Source organism: Sorex araneus, chromosome 1, assembly GCF_027595985.1.
Source record: "Sorex araneus isolate mSorAra2 chromosome 1, mSorAra2.pri, whole genome shotgun sequence".
Classification (NCBI taxonomy): Eukaryota; Metazoa; Chordata; class Mammalia; order Eulipotyphla; family Soricidae; genus Sorex; species Sorex araneus.
The window spans coordinates 170,121,195-170,139,292 of NC_073302.1; the positions used below are offsets into that span (position 1 = coordinate 170,121,195).

Here is an 18,098-nt window from a genome sequence, read left to right on the forward strand (position 1 = left end):
ATCATTTTTTTTATTTTTTAAAAAAGTTTTATTAGTGAATCACGGTGAGGTACAGTTACAAACTTATGAACTTTTGTGTTTGCATTTCAGTCATACAATGATCACTTACCCATCCCTCCACCAGTGCCCATTCTCCTCCACCAATGTTCCCAGTATCGCTCCCATCACCCCCACCCCACCCCACCCCCCGCCACCCTGCCCTGCCTGAGGCAGGGCATTCCCTTTTGTTCTCTCTCCTTTCAATTTTATTTTAGAAATATTTTTTAAATTTTATTCGTGAATCACTGTGAGGTACAGTTACAGACTTACAAACTTTCGTGCTTGCATTTCAGTCACACAATGGTCGAGTGCCCATCCCTCCACCAGTGCCCATTTTCCACCACCAATGGTCCCACAATCCCTCCCACCAACCCCACCCCGTCCTCTCCTCACCCCACCCCAATTTTTTAAGTGGCGCATCTCTTTGTGAGTTTATCTAAGTGTTAATATTATCTAAGTGTCAATATTATTTATTCTTACAAAGACACCACTCTTGGTTTCATTATCTTTTGAATTATTTTTCTATTTCTATATTGCTGGCTTCTGTTCTAATTTTATTTTCATTCCTTCTACTTTGGCTTTATTTTTTCTTTTCTTTTTTTTTTTTTTTTTTGCTTTTTGGGTCACACTGGTGATGGACAGGGGTTACTCTTGGCTCGTGCACTCAGAAATTACTCCTGGCAGTGCTCAGGGGACCATATGGATGCTGGGAATCGAAGCTGAGTCAGCCGCATGCAAGGTAAATGCCCTACCTGCTGTTCTATCACTCCAGCCCCCTTACTAGTTTTGTAAGATGTGAAATTATGTCATTTTTGTATAGCTCAACCATTTTTTGTTTCATGGTGAAATTATATAGTTATAAACATGCCTCTTAGTATTGCTTTTGCTGTGCCCCATATGTTCAGGTAGCTTGTATCTCCATTCTTTGTCATTTACAAGAATTTGTTGTCTTATCCAACAATTTCCTTGTCTTATTCCTTTAGACCCACTGGTAGTTCAGTAGTATGTGTTTAATCTCATCAGTGTTTGAGTATTTCCAGGATTTCTCTTTCTGCTTGGTTTCTACCTTTCTAGCATTGTAGAATGAACAGAGATGTCCTTTTTTTTTCATTACTTGTTTTGGATAAGTGACCACTTGTTTTGTGTCTTAGCATTTAGTCTATCCTTGAAAATGCTGCAGATACAGTGAAAACAATTGTGTATTTGGCTTTTGTGTGTGTGGCATGGGGGGGGTGGTGGGAGTAAAGAGCTCTGTACATGTCTATTAATCTCAATTCTTTGGATTTTTATTAGGGCTGTTGTTTTCTTATTGATTTCCTACCTGGGTGACATGCGCGGCAATGAGATTAGCATCATACTACTATGAAAGTCTTCTGCCACTGTTGTGTTGCTACTATTAATGTGTCTCCTCAGGTCTTTAAACCTTTGTTCTGTATATGTTGATACAATTAAGTGCTCTTGATGTGTTAATCTCTCAATCAATATATAATGCCTATCAGTATTTCTTCCTAAATTATAACTTTGTTTTATCTGGTAGAAGTATGCATGCTTTTAAAACTGCCATTTGCCTTGATGTGTCAGCATATCCCTAGATCAGGCAGGTCAGTGCTATGTTCCGGAGAACACAATTTCAGATATCTCATAATGGTTGTGGTGTCCAGGTGCTCATCAGGCTGGGACTGTAACTGAAGTTCATGATCATGAGCACTCAATAGCAGGAGTAGCATGAAGCAGCCCTAGAATTAATATATTTGAGTTTGCTGGTGCCTGGCACTCCGCACTACCAGGCTCAAAGTAACCTGAGTCCCACCCTAAGGTTGACCAGATCTCGGATAAATATGAGCACAGCAGGAAAACATCATCTAGACAGGAGGCTGCTTATCCTTATGTAGTCTTTCATTCCATTGCTTACAATCTGATAGCTGGGGTGCTGGGTGAAGTGTTGGTTGGTTTATTCTGACTGGTGAAGGTTGATTTCTTTCATTCCACTATTCCACCCACCCTCATATTAAGATGGTAGAATCTGCCCTCAGGGTGATTCCTGTTCTGCGAGGGCTCAAGGCTCTCTGCTGGTTTGCAGGGCTACTGAGAGCACTCATATCATGCCTGCTTTAAATATTATCCCAAGCTTAAATTTCATAAGAGTGATTTTAATACTGGAGTACTGGTTTTTTCAGATCTTCTATCCTTTTTTCCCAGGACTAAGTTCTAATCTTTCATCCATCCCTTTCCCATACAGCTGCACTCTCCAGGTTTGAAATCAGCTCAACTCTATGCTCAACAGAAGAGAATCTACTGCACATGGCATTTGGATTCTTTAATGAGTTTTCTCAACTGTACTCCATGAAAGTTATTTTTATTTAATTTCATATGATGTGTTTTCTTTTTTACTATTGTAGGTATACTCTCAAATTGCTCCCATTTTTGTTTTCTTGGCACTATCTTCTCTAGTGTTTGGTCTATTAAAAACATAGTTATGCAGATTCCATGAGCAGACTATAATTGAAAAAATTAAGCAAACTCATTTTTATGTTGTTATAGTGATTTTTAATAGATAAGGTTAGGTGGAAAGTTCAATTCTCATGATTGTTCCATATACATATATTTATTTATTCTTATGATGGTTCAAATATATATATGTATGTATATGTATTTATTTATATATACACAGCTGGCAGTGGTCAGGGATTATTCTTAACTCTGTGTTCAGGGATCACTCCTGGAAGGGCTCAGGGAACCATATAGGGTGTCAGGGATCAAACTCTGCTCAGCAAGGCATGCAAGCACCCTAACACTACACTATCCTTCCAGCCCAGTTCCTTATGTTATAAAAAATAATATTCAGAGAAATTTTAGAAAATCCATACATTTATTAAAACACCCATTTTAAAAATTATACTGGATAACTAAAGCACATTTTTTAAAAATAAAAATAAAAATTGCTACTCGGCAAGGATATAGCTACGTGACCAAGAATATGCTTTTATTTTAAGAAATAACATAAGATATTTTCTAAGGTGTTCTCTTAAGTTTCTACTTTTTGAAAAATGCACTAGTCTTTTCCTTTGAAAATCATACAGTCTATAGATATTTTCCATAATCTATAAAATGTAGGGATAGTTGTCATGTGATAACAACAAAACCATTATTTGAGGCCGCAGGGTCTAAAATAGTTCATGATATAAAGCTTCTCCAAAATCCAATGTAGATTTTCAGTAGTCTTTAGTGTCTTTAATATCTTCTTTTTTGCCACCATTTGAAAACTACTGCTTAACTGCCCGTAGATGAATCTCTGTAGAAGGCTTTTGGGAGATTACTGCTATAAGGTAAACTTTATACTACAAGGCCTTCAAGGCCTTTATAACCTAATGCAAGGCATCGACAGAAAGATAGAGTAAATATAACTTTATTGTGCATAGAACATACTAGAACATGCTCCGTGTCTTAGTATGCATGTCTATTAACTTAATGGAAATAAAAGAAGTAAAAGAAATTATGGACAGGAATTTGTGGACTAGAAATTGTTGGAATTGTTAACATGAGCTCTGAGACATATGGTTTCTGGTTGGGAAAAAATGGCAAAGTTGTGACTTGAACCAAGAAGATGGTAAACAGTTGGTCAACATGAAGACATTGGACACAGGATCTGAAAGCATAGAAAGCAGATAAGAGAGCATGTACAAGAGCATATAAGTTTGAATTTGATATAAAAAATCTCTTAATAGAGATATAACTAGTCATTCATTGGAATATTTTTTATGGCAATGACTGGCAATAGTTGTTTCAAAATTAAATTTTTTTCAAATGACCCTCCAGGGAATATATGATTCTATCCAACATAACATCTAAGTGTTGTATTTTTAAAATCCCTGGAGAAAATATTTTTCAAACATTTTGTCTGTTGTCATAGATACTTCAAGACTAGATGAGAAAATCGGAAAGACTTTGAGACTTTCAAGACTGAGAGGGAAAAAATAATTCAAAGAGAACACGAGATGGCAGCAGTTATATCATATGAAGACAAAGATTAAGGAAAGAAAAACATTTGAAATTATTTTTAAGGTTAAAAGTATTTAGCTATTTTTTCTTTATGTGCTTTAAATTCCTTTTCAGTTCAGAGATTACTCAGTCATTGGCTTCAAGCTTCACAGCACATCTGAGATTCATTCTGAATGTAGTAAAAATCTTACTCCATTACATGCGATTATTTCCTAAAATAAATCTGTTACTGTTTTCTGCATATTACTGTGTCTCTGTGTTATCTGAAGCAGAAGAGTTTTGGATGGTGCAAATTTGTTTTAAATGTTCCAGCATTTCTTTTTCTTTCTCTTCTAGTCTTTCGTCCTTCAATTCCCACCTAAAATAAAAAATCACATCTTAGTATTTTTGTAGTTTCCAAACTATAGTCATCATTCAGTTACTCAAGGTTTGAATATATCTAGTCACTGGTTTACTGAGATATTTGTTTTGCTTTGTTCATTCTTTTCCTGATTGCCTTTTGGCAACACAATTCAACACAATTCACCTCTACAGAGACAGTCTGTAGAATGAGAGAGGAAAAGAAGAGTGCAGCACTTCAGGTTAGAGGTTTTTAAGTATTGTTTGAAATAAAGTTACTACATTTCTAGATTTTCAAATTGTATATGGCTTATCAAGGTATATATGCAAAGAAACAAAATCTATGATCAGTAATTAGAAGGTATTTTTTCATAACATTTTTACCTCACTGATCAACGTATCAATTTTTTTAAGCTTTTCAGAAAGACTTGGGGAGTAAAAGGACCACTACGCTAAATAAAATATACCTTAGAGGCAGGTGGGACTGGAGCAATAGCACAGCAGGTAGGACGTTTTCCTTGCACACAGCTGACCCGAGTTCAAATCCTCCACCCATCTCGGAGAGCCCGGCAAGCTACCAAGAGTATTCCGCCTGCACAGAAGAGCCTGGCAAGCTACCCATGGCGTATTCGATATGCCAAAAACAGTAACAACAAGTCTCACAACAGAGACGTTACTGGTGCCCCCTCGAGCAAATCGATGAGCAAGGGGATGCCAGTGATACTGTGATACAGAGGTAGGTTATCCTTTCCCAAGAAATAATATCAAGTTTGAAGTAACCAAGTTAAACTGCTTTTGGAAAAAATTCAGCAAAGTACTACAACTTTCTAGAGAGTATTTGCTTTAAAAATATGTGTTTGGAGGCTGGGTAAGTGGAAAAGAGAAATTAAAATCTGCATTTGTACTAATTGAGGGATAAAACTAAATGTTAGAATATAGATAATATTGCAAAGTACTTATCACAATAATCTGGACATAGTTAATCCTTCTTTCTCTTTCCCTCTCATATATTCAACCTTCCCAGGACTGCCAGGGCATGTAACACAAAACTCCCAACAAGGAATTTTCTGCATAGATTCTACCCCCAACCCCCACTAATTCTTATTTTACCATCCACCATGATCTGCTGTCATATAAAGATTTTAAAACTAAGGTTGATACATCTCAAAAGACATTCAGTTGATAGAAGTATCTCTGGGTTTCTAACAAAGAAGCAGCTGGTCTATTGATGGCTTCTGGAAGTCACCTACCACAAACACCAGGAAAGCACACTCAGAATGGAGTGGGATTTTTCTCAGTTTGAATAGTCAAAGGAAAGCAAGGGCATTACATGTTCCTTAGGTGCTTCCTAATACAATTCTTTTCCCATTCCGAAATTTTATTAGGAAGTACCTGTGGAATATAGGTGGATCCCTGGAACCCCTGTGGGGTTGCTGGGCTCAGAGTGCTTTGGGAGGTGAGAAAAGGGTAGAGGGAAAGAAAGGGGGAGTATAATCTAACAGATTAAATGTTCTTTAATTTATATCTTTTCTTCATCCTCTGCTTGGAATTCTCTCATCTCATAGCCCAAACTTTGGCTGGAAATAAACACTTCTATTTCTGGATGTCAGAGTTATGTCATTGGTTCTGTAGATTTTTTTTTCTTTTTGGGTCACACCTAGCGATGCACAGGGGTCACTCCTGGCTCTGCACTCAGGAGTTACCCCTGGCGATGCTCAGGGGACCATATGGGATGCTAGGAATTGAACCCGGGTTGGCCGCATGCAAGGCAAACACCCTACCCGCTCTGCTATCACTCCAGCCCCGGTTCTATAGATTTTAATAGTGAAAGATATCCCACCACTACACTGTTTAAAGTCAGTAGGGGGTAATTTTTCTAAAATCAGAATTTTGGGATTTCTAATTTATGCCAAAATATCACCTCGTACTGCTTTCATGGTATTTAAAGATAAAAACGATCACAATCCATTTTAGTATTATTTGGTTTGGGGGCCACACCCAGCTGTGCCTACAGCTTACTTTGGTTTTCTGTTAAGGGATAACATATGTGAAGGAATAAATTCTGGCAGAATTTGGGGGATCATATGTGGTGCTGGGGATTAAACTAGTTTCGGCCCTGTGCAAGCAAGTACCTTACCCACTGTACTACGGCTAAAGTTCCATTACAAAACCCATTTTATGTAGGTGAATTTGGGCACCATTATTTTCTAAGCAGAAAATATTTAACAAAAAATGATTTAGGTAGCACTAAGTATATGTTGGGCATTGTTTTATATACTTGACATATCACTCTAAATAGCATATGTAAAATGTTATTCCCATTCTACAGGAGTAAGCTAAAGCACAGAATGCTAAATGTCATTTACCCAAATATATTTGGATTAAACTCAAGGCATTAATCTTAAGACTCTATGCTTTTATGCTTACAAATTAAATCATAGTTTGAAAACCATTTAATAGTTATCATTAATTACCATTCAAAGCAGTTTAAATATTTTGCTTGCTGTATTTGAGCTAGATATATAAAGAACTATCTAAAATTATTGCAAAAAAAAGAAATCCTAAAGAAATCAAAACATAAAAATTAAATTTTTCATTTTTTCTTCCATGTAAAAGGTACTAATATTGTCTTATTTAAATGAATTATTTCATGAATATCAACAGAACAAAATATGTAATGTGCATATAAATATTTTGATCACTGTCTCCACTTGTGAAAACTGAAAGCACAATCTTTGCTTCATTAAAAATCTGTATAATTAATGTAATTTAAATGAATTGTATACATAATAGAATCCAAGATGAGAATTTCTGAAGCTTCATGACAATAGATTCCTCACAGTATGATTAAGCTGTTACTAATTAATGATATTAGGCATAGTTATTTACCTACCACAACCATCTTATATTTTCTCTGTGCCTTTTAGGAATAAATCATTTTGTGAGAGACTAAGAAATTATGACAATGATGGGAGAAAAACTGCTACACATCCCTAATAATTTTACTTTATTTAAGTAAAAGCATTAGGAATTGAAAATACACATTTTATTTACCACAATCATTATTATATCTCACTTCCATAGATTAGGTTACTGGGTTCTATTTTTGGGGAAGTGTCTATACACAGTGATGCTCAAGGGTCATGGCTTGTTGGCTCAGGGCACCATGTGGTACAGGGCCTTGAACCCAGCCCTCCTGCTCATTGAACTACTTCTCAGTCCATCATGTCTAAAAATTCTTAAGACAAGAAATATGTAACGCTATCCTCATTTTATGTTTTATTAATACAGCAAAATTGAGTCAATTCTATTAAAAAAGAAAAAGAAAAAGACTGGAAGAAAAAAACAATTTATAAATTTGCTGAACACCATTGAGTGGCAAATCTTTCCTTTCGGTGGGGAGGGGCAGTACACCCTGCAGTGCTCAGGCCTTACTCTTGGCTCTAAGCTGAGGGATCATTTCCTGAGGGCTCGGGGGGACCATGTAAGACGCATGAAATTGAACCTAGGTCAGTCATGTGTAAGGCAAATGCCCTACCAATCTGTTTAAAGGGTCAATCCCTAGTTTCCTATAAAATATTTAATTCCTGTAGTAGAGCATGTCTCTTTAAAAATCAAAAAATGTTCAAACCAATGTACTCTAATTTTCCTAAAAATGGTTAATGGAGTGATTATAGTTTTTGTTTTTCCTGACTAGGCAACCAAGTATTTTCAAGTATTTCTAAATCTCCCACCTTCACACTCTGAAAAAACAAAGCAAAACAAAACAAAAAACAGTCCAAACTCACCCCAAGTGTCTGGAGTAAGCCCTGAGATCTGCCAGGTGTGGCTTCAAAATCACACACACATAATAATAATAATAATAATAATAATAATAATAACAACAATAATTGTAATAATCATGATAGAGTTTGCTAAGGAGGTGGGTTAGGTAGAGCAAGAGAACTTGGGTGGAGGTGACATTGGTGGTGGCCTTGAAGTTCAAATATTGAATGCCCAAAAATATATTATGAACAGCTTTGTAAACCAGAAAAAAGGAAAGGGACACGGAAGAAGAAATAGGAAGAAAGAATTTCATCTTTCAAAAAACAAATTATGTCAGTGTTAAAAATAAGAAGGACTAGGTCTTTAAGAAAGCATGGTGAGCGGGAAATCCAAATCAAGATGGCAGTGAGATACCAACTCACACCAGTGAGAATGGCTGTCACTGTCACCCCATTGTTCATTGATTTGCTCGAGTGGGCACCAGTAACGTCTCCATTGTGAGACCTGTTACTGTCTTTGGAATATCGTATATGCCACGGGTAGCTTGCCAGGCTCTGCCATGTGGGTGATACTCTCGGTAGCTTGCCAGCTCTCCAAGAGGGACAGAAGAATCAAACCTGGGTTGGCCACGTGCAAGGCAAACGCCCTACCCACTGTGCCATCGCTCTGCCCAGGCATAGCAATTTTCTAAATTTCTGCTTAAAATCTCATGACGATTAAAAAAATCGTTGAATCACTGTGAATTACAAAGTTATTCCTGATTGGGTTGCAGATGTACAACACCAATCCCTTCACTAGTGACCACTTCCCTCCACCAATATTCCCTGTTTCCCTCCTGCCTCAATCTTCCTCTATGCAGGTACTTTTTCCTTTTTCCTTTCTCCAGTCTTTTAGGCACTGTGGTTTGCAATGCTGTTATGGACAGATATCTGTATATCAGTTTACTTCCTTTCAGCACCTAGTTTTTGTCCAAAGTGACCACTTCTCTCTATCATTATCAAAGTGTTCCCTTCCCTGACCCATCCCCCTTCCCCACAGTACTAAACTTCCTACTAAGAACCTATTAAAATCCTTTAAAGATCATGTAAAATCACTGGCACTGTTATCCTGTTGTTCATCAATTTGCTTGAGCAGGTGCCAGTAACATTTCAATTTGTTCTAGCCCTGAGATTTTAGCAGCCTCTCTACTTATTTTTCCCAACGGTGCTGTGTTGGAGGCTTTTTCAGGTCAGGGGAATGAGACCCATCACTGTTATTGTTTTTGGCATATAGAATACGCCATGGGGAGCTTGCTAAGCTCTGCCATGCTGGCAGGATACTCTTGGTAGCTTGCTGGGTTCTCCAAGAGGGAGAACTAGACAATAGGAAGTCGTGCTTCCAGGAGCTTTGTTTTATAGTCTCTGGATCTTGGCCATTGATGAGATTACACAGTGTGTGAGGGAGGGAGGAGGGCAGTTTGTGGGTGTGACTGCCTAGCTACTGGTAAATGGGGGATCTGGGTGAAGTGGACCCAGTCCCGATCCAAGAAGGCTCGGAGATCTCAGACCCGAGTCCCCCACACCTGGGTTCCTCTGCTGTTTTCTTCAGGTGTGAGTCTCTTCAGAGCATGTGGAGAGTGGCCTTGAGCATGACTGTTTCTAGGTTCTGGAGGTCTTTGGCTGCCCGGGGCTCTGCTCAGGGCAGGGAGGGAAACTCAACCTGCCCCCCTCCAAGGGGCCCCAGATGAAGACAGCCAGGCTTGGGGGCAGGAGACTCTGCCGTAGAGCAGGTAAAGCACTTATATACTGCTGATCTGGGTTCCATCCCAGGCATTTCATACCACCCCCAAACAGGAGTCAGCCCTGAGCACCTCCCAGTGTGGCAAAAAGAAAAGAAAAGAAATAAGTACTTTATATCAATGTAACTATTAAAACAGAATCAAAAATAGATAAAAAGTCCTGGATCAGAAGGCTTTTCTGAAAAATTTGACCAAATCTTCTAAGATGATCCCAGGTGCATCCTCATAAGACTCAAAAAGCTGGAAGGAATACTACACACATTTTGAGATTAACATTATACTGATACTAAAATCAGTCAAAGATATTACATGCAAAAAATAAAACTACAAACTAATATCCTTGATAAACACAAATGTAAAAATTCTCAATAAATTCTTGACAATGCATTAAAAAGATCAGATATATGGGTCCAGAGCAATAGAACAGTGGATACGTGTTTACCTTGCATGCAGCTGACCCAGATTCAATTCCTGGCACCTCAAACAGTCCTGCAAAACCTGCCAGGAGAGATCTCTGAGTGCAGAGCCAGGAGTAAGCCCTGAGCATCACTGGGTGTGGCCCTCTCCAAAATAAAAAAGATCAAATATAGGGCTTGAGAGACCATACAGTGTGTAGGGCACTTGCCTTGCACACAGACAATCCTGGTTCAATTTCCAGCATTCCATACGGTCCCCTGATCACAATCACCAGAAGCATCACCAGGTGTACCATGCCCCCCAAATCAAATGTCATCACCAAATGGGTTTTATTTGAGGCACACAAAGACAGTTCTAATAGATGTTAATGTAATACCATATTGTGGTGATCATGCTGTATCAATAAAAAGAAGAACTAAGGGGCCAGAGACACAGTACAGCAGATAAGTCCCTTGTCTTGCACGTGGCCAACCCAAGTGCGATCCCTGGCACTCCATATAGTGCCTTGAGTACTACCAGGAGTGATTTCTGAGGGCAGAGTCTGGAGTAACACCTGAGCATCGCCAGTGGGAACCAAAAACAACAACAAATCATATAATATCAAAGGGTGCTGGACTATTCTTTAAATTCATATAGGAAATAAATTCAAAATGGATTAAAGTCAGTATAAGATCAGAGAGATAAAGCAAAGGTTAAGGTGCTTGCCTGCGTGGCTAGCACACAGTCACTCAGGTTCCACCTCCAGCCCCACAGATGATCCCAGGGTCTCACCAGGGCATAAATCCAGGAGTTAAGCCCTGAGCACAGCTGGGTGTGGTGCCAAAACCAAATTTAAAAAATTTAAAATTAATATAAGTGAATTGTTCCATGATATTAGCATTAGGGACTCAATCCCAACAGCAAGGAAAATGAGAGTAAACATAAATAGGGAGTAAAGTCAATTAAAAAGCTTTGTAAAGGAAAAGATAACCAGGGAGAAAAGGCTCAATGAGCTGAGCTCACGCTTGGTATGCAGAAAGGTCTGGGTCCAGTTCCTGGGCCTCCAAGCACCACCAGGAGGGACCCCAAACACAGAGATGGGTACACACAGCACTAGGTACTCCCTCAAACAAATAATACAAAAGCAAAAAGTCTAATAAATGAGATAAGTTATTTTCATATCAAACTTCTGACACTGGTTACTACCAAGGGTACAGGGGCCAGAGTGAGAGTATAGTGGGTAGGGTGATTGTCTTACACTTGGTCAACCCAGGATTAATTCCTGTCAACACATATGGTCCCCCAACCCCCGTCAGCAGTAACCCCTGAGCATCACTGGGTGTGACCCAAAAACAAAAAATACTTAAGATATGGCCCCTGAGCATAACCAGGTATGGCCCAAAATCCAATACATAAATACATAAATAAATAAAACTTAGTGCTTAAATAAATAAAACCTTTTAAAAATATTTTATTTTATTTTAATTTATTTTTTGTGTCACACCTGGCAATGCACAGGGGATACTCCTGGCTCTGCATTCAGGAATTACTCTGGTGGTGCTCGGGGGACCATAGGGATGCTGGGTATCGAACCCAGGTTGGCCGCATGCCAGGCAAATGCCAAACCCACTGTGCTATCACTCCAGTCCCTAAAAGATATTTTAAGATGACTTTTTTGTTGTTCTTGAGCCACACCTGTAGGATATCATTGGTTTGTCCTTCCTCCCTTACCACAAAGAGTTTGGGCATATCTGGTAATAATCTCTAAACAATTCTAGACTACATTGGTATCTCCTGTGCCCCTTGCCACTAGGAGCTTAGGTATATCAGTCACGCCCATCAAGGTGCTCCCGAGTCACTCCCATTCCGTAATCACCTCTATACTCTCTTCCCCAACTAGTTAATCAGCCTTTCCCCTAATCAGACTCTGTTAATTTGTAAGGTCAGACCTTCTAGGACAGTGAACTTGTATCGTAAGTTAATATTGCCTTGCTCCTCTCCTTATGTCTTTTGAATAGTTTACTTTAAAGCAATGTCCTTTTTGTATGGACAAAGAAAGACAGTTGTTAATATGCTTTGGTAACGTGGGATTTCATTGGCTTCGAATATTATTCACTCCTGGGCATCTGCTTTCTTGACTTAAGCCTCAGCTGTCCTTACTTCCTAGCACCCCCAAAAACAGGGTCCCGACAAGGGACGGGACGGACCCAGGGCAAGTGGTGAGTTATGTGCTACCCTGGCATCGAGATGGGCCTGGCCAAAGCGCCTAATGCTTAACTATATGTTAAGAGCTTGGTCATGGACATGTCATGTCATGATCCAAAAGCAATGACAAGACCAGGACCCTGCTAGGGATAGGAAAGACTAATCTGGCCTAAGCACTGTAGTCTGAGATCGAGATGACCCCAGGAGAGCAATTCTATAAGCTTAATGCATCTCTTGCTATATCCATACAAAATGATTAATATTATGAATACTTATATTTTAGTTGGACAAGGAGAGGAGAAACACACCCATGGGATTCCACTCTTGGGTGGGTGTCCTGCTGAAAGAGTATCTGTCCTAGAAGAAGCATCCCCTGAGGGAAAGAACTTTACCCCTATTGATTGTGACCACACCTATGTGTAAGCCCCAACCCCTCATGCTTGGGGATTTAATTAGGCTGTAAGAGTGGGCTGGGGCCAGTCCCAGGGCCAGATCTGGAGAAGCTAGATCGAGATCCGGATCCAGAGTGAGAAGGAGAATGAAGTAGCATAGGGGAGGAAGAAGCAGGAGGAGAATCAGAGGAGAATGGAGATGGGAATGGAATAAACTGCAACTGAGACCAACCAGCCTGGTCTCGCTCCTTCCTTCGCCTGCCCCATCATCGCCATCAACCTCCCCAGGGTGGGGGAAGCAGCTGGAGACTACCGAACTCTGGCAGTGGGAGAAATAGAGCACTGTTGCCCTGTGCCCAGTGCGGTGCCCCTACACACACACCCAGTAGTGCTTAGGGCTTATTCCTGGCTCTGGGCTCAGGGATCACTCCCGGTAGGCTGAGGGACTGGCTGTATGTGTAGCTGGGGATTGAACCCGGTCTGCAGAGTGCCAGGCAAGCACCTTCCCTGCTGTACTGTATCTCTGGCCCCTCTGACAACTTGGGAAAGTTGTGCTAACATCACCCTTATGTTTCCTTGCCCCCTCGGCAGCAGAAACTTAGTTCTTGTTCACATTCTTTGCCAGTGGTTCTTTTCTGAATCTTGAACTCAGGGCCACCATTTGGGACTGCTATTCTCACACCCAGAGTTGCGGGAGCTCCAGGTCTTTCCACTTTCTCCTTTAAACAGGGGACTCCAGGACCATGACTCCAGGAGGTGGAGAGAGCTGCTTTGTCTCTTTGATGGGGAAGGGTTGAATCAGTACTTGAGGACAGTGCTTCACACACTGCGGCCCTGCTATTCTCGCCCCTACCCCCCACCCCTCAGTCAGGCCACTGGAGTCAGCTTCCATTCTTTTTCTCTGCTGGCTCTAGCTTTTTGATACTCTGGGATGACCATCATTATCTTGGTCCAGGTGCTGCTAACTGCCTCCAAATTCATCCTCCCTGGGTCTTCAGGTTCTCTGGCCAAGCAGGGAAGACCTATCTTGTCCCTTTTGTGTCAACACTGCCCGGACTGTCTGTCTGGAGACTTTGTTTTGTTTTCAGTCACACCCGTTCTCAGGTCTTACTCCAGGCTCTGTGCTTAGTGTTCTGAGGGAACCATGTGTGGTTCTGGAAATCGTACCCAGGTTGGCTGCATGTAATGCAAGCACCTTACATACTGTATGATCTCTCTAAACTTTAGTGACTTTTTTTGGGGGGGGGGGTGAAACAAGATCTTTTTTGTTTTGTTTAGGGGCCACACATGGTGGTGCTCAGGGCTTACTCCTGATCTGTGTACAGGGCTTACTTCTGCTGTGCTAACTGTGCTCAATGATCATTCCTGGAGGGTTCAAAGGACCCTATGGGAGGCCAGGGATAGACCCTGGGTTGAAGATGTGCAAGGCAATCCCTATGTAAGAATGCTCAGGGACCACTCCCGGAGGGGCTCGGGGACCATATAGTGTGCAGGGACCAAACCCAAGTCGGCTGCATGCAAGGCAAGCAGGCTACCTGCTGGACTATCTCTCCAGCCCCAGAGAAAGATCGTTTCATTGAAACTTACTTAGATGTGAGGGGAGAGAAAGGAAGTACTAATTCAAGGGCTTGAAGAGTGAGCCAGTAGACATGTTATTAGAGTATTGAGATGAGTAGAGATGGGTAGATTTGAGAAGGGCCATCCCAGAAAGTTTGGGCACATTCTTTGCCTCTTGTAATGGCTTCCAATTCCCATAGCCTGTCATCTTTTGCTTTTCTGAATATAAACTCACTTACTCCAATAGATCTACTTTGTTGTTGTTTTTTGATCTTTACTTTTTGCTTCCTGCAATGTTATTTAATTTTTGCATAGTTGACATACTCAGAGTCAGAAAGTTCAGAGGTGTGCTGTTTTCTGTCTAGTAGTCTGGTATGCTGCAGGCCCCCACCATATCTCTTTCTATAGACACTTGGTAACTGTGAGCAAAGGTATGTTCTTTTTTCTTACAGTGTTTTTGAGTTTATGCGCCCTGCTATTTTATAATAAATAGGGGTGTGGGTAGGCGGAGAGGATGGTAGAGCAGGGTGGGAACTTGCCTTGCACATCTTCAACCCAGGGTCTATCCCTGGCCCCCCATAGGATCCTTTGAACCCTCCAGGAGTGATCATTGAGCACAGCGCCAGGAATAGGCTCTGAGCACTGTTGGGTGCGGCCCCCAGACCAAAAGTTACAAAACCCTAAATGTTTAGGAACCTAAGGACATTTTATTTACCATTTTTAAAGTTAATTTTTATTTAAAACACTGATTTACTAAGTTGTCCATTATCAGTTGTTTCAAGCATTTAGTGTTCCAACGCCACCAGTGTGCTCTTCCCACCACCAATATTCCCAGTTTCCTCCCAGTCCCAATCTGCCCCCTTCGGCACATAACAAATGTAGTTTATATTACTTATTACAATAAAGCTTTAAGAAATGGCAAATAGAATGATGAGAAAATAAATCAGTAAGGACCAATTTGTGTTACTATATGATTTTGACCTGTGTAAATAAGAAAATTAAAAGCATTTAATACAATATAATAAAACACTTAATTTAGTTTTTTTTTTTTTTTTTTGACCACTCCAGCTGGTGCTCAGGCTACACTCTTGTCTGCTCTCAGGAATCACTACTGGTGGGTGGAGTTTGGAGCACTGTATGTGGTGCAGGGTATCAAGCCCCAATGGGCTGTGTGCAAGATAAGCACCCTACCCACTGGATTATCACTGGCCTGTCTCTCAGTTTTTAAATATTATAAAATATTTCAGTCTAAGCATGCAATGTAGCTGTTTATTAGGCACCCATGAATTTCTTTAGGCTTTATTTTAGTAGTTGTGACAAAGGTGTAATTCAAACATTTCTTTCTTTTTAAAAAAATTTGTGAAGGAAGTTGGTTTTTACTGAAACTTAAAAATATGTGAGAGGGAGGGCTGGAGAGATAGTGCAGTGGGTGGGGCACTTGCCTTGTGCACGGCTGATCTGGATTTGATCCCCAGCATCCCATATGGTCCTCTGAGCACCACAAGGAGTAATTCCTGAGTGCAGAACCAGGACTAACCCCTGAGCATTGGCAGTGTGAACAAAAAACCAAAATAATTAACTAACTAACTAAATAAATAAATAAAAGGAAAAGAAAAAGATAGAACAACTGGCCTCAGAGATGCCTCCAAACCATGCGCCAGGCTATCTCTTCCAGGGCAACCCAGAAAGGGGCGAATGAGTTTCCCTTTCCGCCCCAACAGAGCCTTGCAGTTGAAAAACTACAGAACTCAATTGCCGCCATACTCATGGCCATTCTCCACAGTCTCGGATGAGCCTCACCCATGAGTAAATCTGCTGTATAATTGTATTCTAAACTTTAGAATTCCTGGAGCAACATCTCATACTTTACACCACTACTGGTGAACCAAGAGTAGCACACAACATTTGATGGGGTTTAAAGTAGAAGGCAACCAATCTCATGGGGAAAAATATATGCATATTTTTAAGCTCCCCGTGGTTCATTCGATATGCCAAAAACAGTAACAACAAGTCTCACAATGGAGATGTTACTGGTGCCTGCTCAAGCAAATTGATGAACAACGGGATGACAGTGCTACAGTGTTATTTATATATAAATATAATTCATGTTTTATATTTATATATAAATAAATCATACAAGCCTCAACCTTTAATAAACATATTAGTAATCTCTTATACAAGGTTTAATGGCTCTAGGGTGAAACACAACAATCTTCACACACTTTCCTCTAAGGAAACTTTATTGAACCATTTTTCAGCGGATTATTCATAACAAGCAATAGAAAATTAAATGTTTCAGTTATTTGGGGTACAGTTTGGGATTTGGTGAAAACATTCGAAATATGGTGGTGGGAAGGTGCAATGGTGATGGCACTGGTGTTCAAATATTAAATGTCATGAATTATTGTGAACAACTTTATAAAAATTAAATTAAATTTAAAAAAAAGAAGAAAGAAAAAAATATGTAAGGGAATAGAGAGGAGCATTTATCGAAGAGAGAACAGGAGCTTCTCCAGAGTGAAATAAGCAAGCAGAGAGATAGAGGCAGGCAAGTGAGACGCATGTTCAAGGGAGAACAAGGGCTTGGAGTGGAAGCCCCAAATGACTCCAAGAGAAGAAGCATTTGTTTCTTGAACCATGAAGAAATCTGCTTAGGGAATAATTCATATCCTTCTCACTCACTGCAAAGGCATAATTAATGGCAGAGGCATACTTTTTAGAAGTAAGCCATTATCAAATCTTAAGGTAAATTGAAAAAACTATAGAATTTGATGCTCTACTTTTACAGACATTTCTATAAGAAGGTGATTCTGAATAGCACTTAGTCCCAAAGGACAAACTTTAGGGGAGTGAAAGAGAAGGCTATCATACATTAGAGAATAAATTCTTAAGTATTGTGATTCATGAATAGTTAGGGAAAATCTATTATGACTCAGAAAATAAGCTTTTCATGTGATCACCTTGAATATTAAAAAGCATCATTTTTTAGTAGCTCTTTGTTCCCATATAGAACCACAGGTTTAGAATTAGTCGCTTTCCTTGGAGACATGTCTTCACAATAATAAAGTTAACAGATGAGATCAACCCTTTTTCTACATGATACAAGTTCAAAACCACTTTCCTCATTTTAAGAAACAAAAACAGTTTCACTTCATCTCCTTTAGCATACATTTATTATTTATTTATTTTAATTTATCATCTTTTTCACTCACACAGATTATTTTTTTATTGTCTTAGGTCAGATCATTCTTGGAAAATCTGCAGTGTTTAATCCCAGAACAATGAATGTGTCACACAATCAACTTTGTATATAACCATTTTCACTTTGACAAATTTGCCATCTATTAGTTTCTATTAGTTTCTTAGTGGAAGTATTGCTCTTACATAACATGGATTATTTATTGCTTAGTTTAATCATCTCTAAAATAAAATATAATAGTTAAAACCTTTGGGGCTGGAGCAATAGCACAGTGGGTAGGGCATTTGCCTTGCACGCGACTGACCCAGGTTCAATTCCGAGCATCCCATATGGTCCCCTGAGCACCGCCAGGAGTAATTCCTGAGTGCAAAGACAGGAGTAACCCCTGTGCATCTCCAGGTGTGACCCAAAAAGAAAAAAAATCTTTTCT

At 39.8% G+C, this 18,098-nt stretch overlaps 1 protein-coding gene across 2 annotated transcripts in view; it reads right to left on the reverse strand.

Moving 5' to 3' along the window:
- Positions 1-3,429: 3,429 nt before the first annotated feature.
- The window catches only part of KIAA0825 (KIAA0825 ortholog), a 425,985-nt gene continuing 411,316 nt past the window's right edge, over positions 3,430-18,098 (reverse strand). For both annotated transcript variants that reach the window (XM_055133965.1, XM_055133956.1), the window contains one exon: positions 3,430-4,396. In XM_055133965.1, coding sequence (XP_054989940.1) covers positions 4,282-4,396 — 115 coding nt within the window. In that variant the 3' untranslated portion in view covers positions 3,430-4,281. The remainder of the gene's footprint in view (positions 4,397-18,098) is intronic.